Raw genomic sequence first — 2,889 nt, forward strand, 5'->3', positions numbered from 1 at the left:
GAAAGCTATTATCCTAGATGAAAGCTATTATCCTAGATGAAAGCTTTTATCCTAGATGAAAGCTATTATCCTAGATGAAAGCTATTATCCTAGATGAAAGCTATTATCCTAGATGAAAGCTATTATCCTAGATGAAAGATATTAGCCTAGATGAAAGCTCATACTTCCATCAGACTATTGTTGGTTGGCTGATACCTGGTTGATGGGGTTCTGGGAGTTCTTCTACTGCCCAAGCCCGGCCCGAGGCCAGGCTTGACTTGTGAGAGTTTGGTCCACCAGGCTGTTGCTTGGAGCGGCCCGCAGGCCCACATATACCTGGTTGATGGGGTTCTGGGAGTTCTTCTACTGCCCAAGCCCGGCCCGAGGCCAGGCTTGACTTGTGAGAGTTTGGTCCACCAGGCTGTTGCTTGGAGCGGCCCGCAGGCCCACATACCCACCACAGCCCGGTTGGTCCGGCACTCCTTGGAGGAATAAATCGTTTATTGTCCATCATATTATCAGACTATTACTACTGGCAATTAAACCATCAGACTATTATCAGAAATATCCTCTAGACTGTTCTGGCGTATTCTACAAACGAGCAATTCCTGGTGTTCGAATTCACTATTTGATATTTACTTTACGTTCGAAATCTTTCGTAACTGCCATTGCTCTCGTGGATTTCTGCAAATATAAATATCTTATCTGCATTTTCTTTGGTCCAGATAACTCAAGCGAACTTTTTAATCTTGCAAAAATATTGTTTGATTATATTTGTTTGTAAGTCTTAAGGTAAAGCCTTGTTAGATAGCGCTTTTAGTTAGCTAAGTTCACTTAATATTACACCATAATGGATGTGGAACCTCACATCTATCCTGTGTGCGGTAGTGGACCCATACACATCCTGCGGGTGATAGTGGGTCCACTATCCCCATATCCATCCTGTGGGCGATATTGGAAAAGGCTACAGAGGCACATAATGGGCTCAGGGACTGAATCTATATATTAATTTAGCTAAGTAAATAGCAGCACGCAAATTCTTTGACTTGTCGGTAGATAGAGAAGCTGACTTGATGAAAGGCTGGTGTTCATTATGGGTCTACTCATCTACTCTAATGTAGATGTACCCTAGCATCTACACAGGTTAGTGATGTGCCTCCCGGGATGTGGTTCCCTGGATCTGTCTCTGAAGTCCTACAACTTTATTTGACCTTGTAATGCAGTCTGCATTAAATGACAATTACTGAAAGTAAAGATATTTGTTAATGCTCTAATTGTTGACCGCTCACTGGCCTGTAATAAATAACATGTAAGGGGTACAACACCCCCTTCCCTACCATCTCAAGGTTGTAACGTCATGACAGGCAGGGTGGAGGCTGGGGTATATAAGGGTTTGGAATCCTTGCTGGGCATCAGTCTTCACCCTCTTCCTTACTCGAGATGTCTTACAAGGTACAGAAACATCCTATTTGTCCGCTATTCACAATTCTAATATTATTTAGCATTGGATGTGCTTGGCATTCGCAGAAGTTTAGATGAAGTGAGATATACATGCATACGCAGCAGATATATTTCTCGTGTTATATAATATTTTAATGTAATTTTTCATTATGATTCTCCAGGTTATGGTTTTGGTCGCTCTTGTGGCGGCTACTGCTGCCCGCCCTGAAAAACCTCCTGCCCCAACCTATGGTGCCCCGCCCCCAGTTCCTGCCCCTGCCCCAGTACCGGCTCCTGCCCCAGCACCGGCTCCTGCCCCAACCTATGGAGCACCTCCCCCTCCTCCACCGGAGGTAAGTAGCTAACACATGGGGGGTAGCCAGCGACTGACTTTCCCACAGGAAAGTCAGTCAGTCAGTCAACTTTATACAGGAAAATGTTAATTAAACCCCTTGTTCTTGTTCTAAGTATTTATGCGACCGTTCTCGTGCGACACAGGACATGTATATCAAATTTATTATTGGTATTTCAGGCACCTGCAAAGTACTCCTTCAGCTGGAAGGTGAAGGACGACGCCTCCGGCAACGACTTCGGCCACGACGAGACCCGTGATGGTCCCCACACGGAGGGCGTCTACTACGTCCTGCTTCCCGACGGTCGAGTACAGAAGGTTGTTTACACTGTCGACGGTGAAGGCGGTTATGTTCCCGTTGTCACCTACGAGGCCCCGGCCAAGCCCCCGACACCCGTCTACACTCCACCTCCTATCTACACCCCACCTCCCCCCACCACCCCTGCTCCTGTCTACACCCCACCTCCCCCCACCACCAAAGCTCCTGTCTACGGTTAGAACAAGCTCCCAAGCTCCATCTACATCCAGGTTCAAGTCAATATCCAACATATTTTCATCTGAGCTCCTGTTACCACTTCAGTTCCTGTCTACATTCCACCTCAAGTCTACGTCTAGGAAAAGCTTCCAAGATGCATCTATATTCTAAATAATTTCTATACCCCAGTTCCTTTCTACACCATAGAATCTGTCTACGAGAGAGCAACAGGATCAACTCGGATCTTGTCCCAATCATTTGATACCCAATCGATATAAAATGTATATTTATATTAGACTAATATTATTTATTGGTAATACTCTTATGCCATGGAACAAAAATAAAGTGCATTATGAACTAAATTAAAATTTTATTACAACAAAAAATGTTCATTTGAATAAAAAGTTAATAAGAATCGAACGCCTAAAGACGAGTCAGGAAGATTTCCTTTGTCGAATGTGCCTGCATATATTATATATATATATTGGTGTATACTGGCAGCAGGTTTTCTTTCAAACATGTTTCATTGAATATGACCGCATATTCTGTATTTATTATTTTCTGGTTTAGGGCTTCTATCCCTCTAACTATTTTCTTAGCATCAGGGCTTAATTGAAATAGGAGTTCTCCAAAACTCATTTCC

At 43.8% G+C, this 2,889-nt stretch overlaps 1 protein-coding gene across 1 annotated transcript; it reads left to right on the top strand.

The window, feature by feature from the left end:
* Nucleotides 1-829: 829 nt before the first annotated feature.
* On the top strand, nucleotides 830-2,269 carry LOC123774233 (cuticle protein 7-like). The gene is made up of 3 exons (XM_069308005.1): nucleotides 830-895; nucleotides 1,602-1,772; nucleotides 1,952-2,269. Exons 1-3 carry the CDS (start codon nucleotides 830-832, stop codon nucleotides 2,267-2,269), a joined length of 555 nt encoding a protein of 184 aa, XP_069164106.1.
* The last annotated feature ends 620 nt before the right edge of the window (nucleotides 2,270-2,889 follow it).

This window comes from Procambarus clarkii, chromosome 61 (assembly GCF_040958095.1).
Source record: "Procambarus clarkii isolate CNS0578487 chromosome 61, FALCON_Pclarkii_2.0, whole genome shotgun sequence".
Classification (NCBI taxonomy): Eukaryota; Metazoa; Arthropoda; class Malacostraca; order Decapoda; family Cambaridae; genus Procambarus; species Procambarus clarkii.

What these genes read in the sequence shown, in the direction of transcription:
- LOC123774233 (XM_069308005.1), top strand. Translation starts at nt 830, where the DNA reads ATGGATGTGGAACCTCACATCTATCCTGTGTGCGGTAGTGGACCCATA. An exon ending in TACACATCCTGCGGGTGATA is followed by an intron (nt 896 to 1,601) that starts GTGGGTCCACTA and finishes ATGATTCTCCAG; the next exon opens with GTTATGGTTTTGGTCGCTCT. An exon ending in CTCCCCCTCCTCCACCGGAG is followed by an intron (nt 1,773 to 1,951) that starts GTAAGTAGCTAA and finishes TTGGTATTTCAG; the next exon opens with GCACCTGCAAAGTACTCCTT.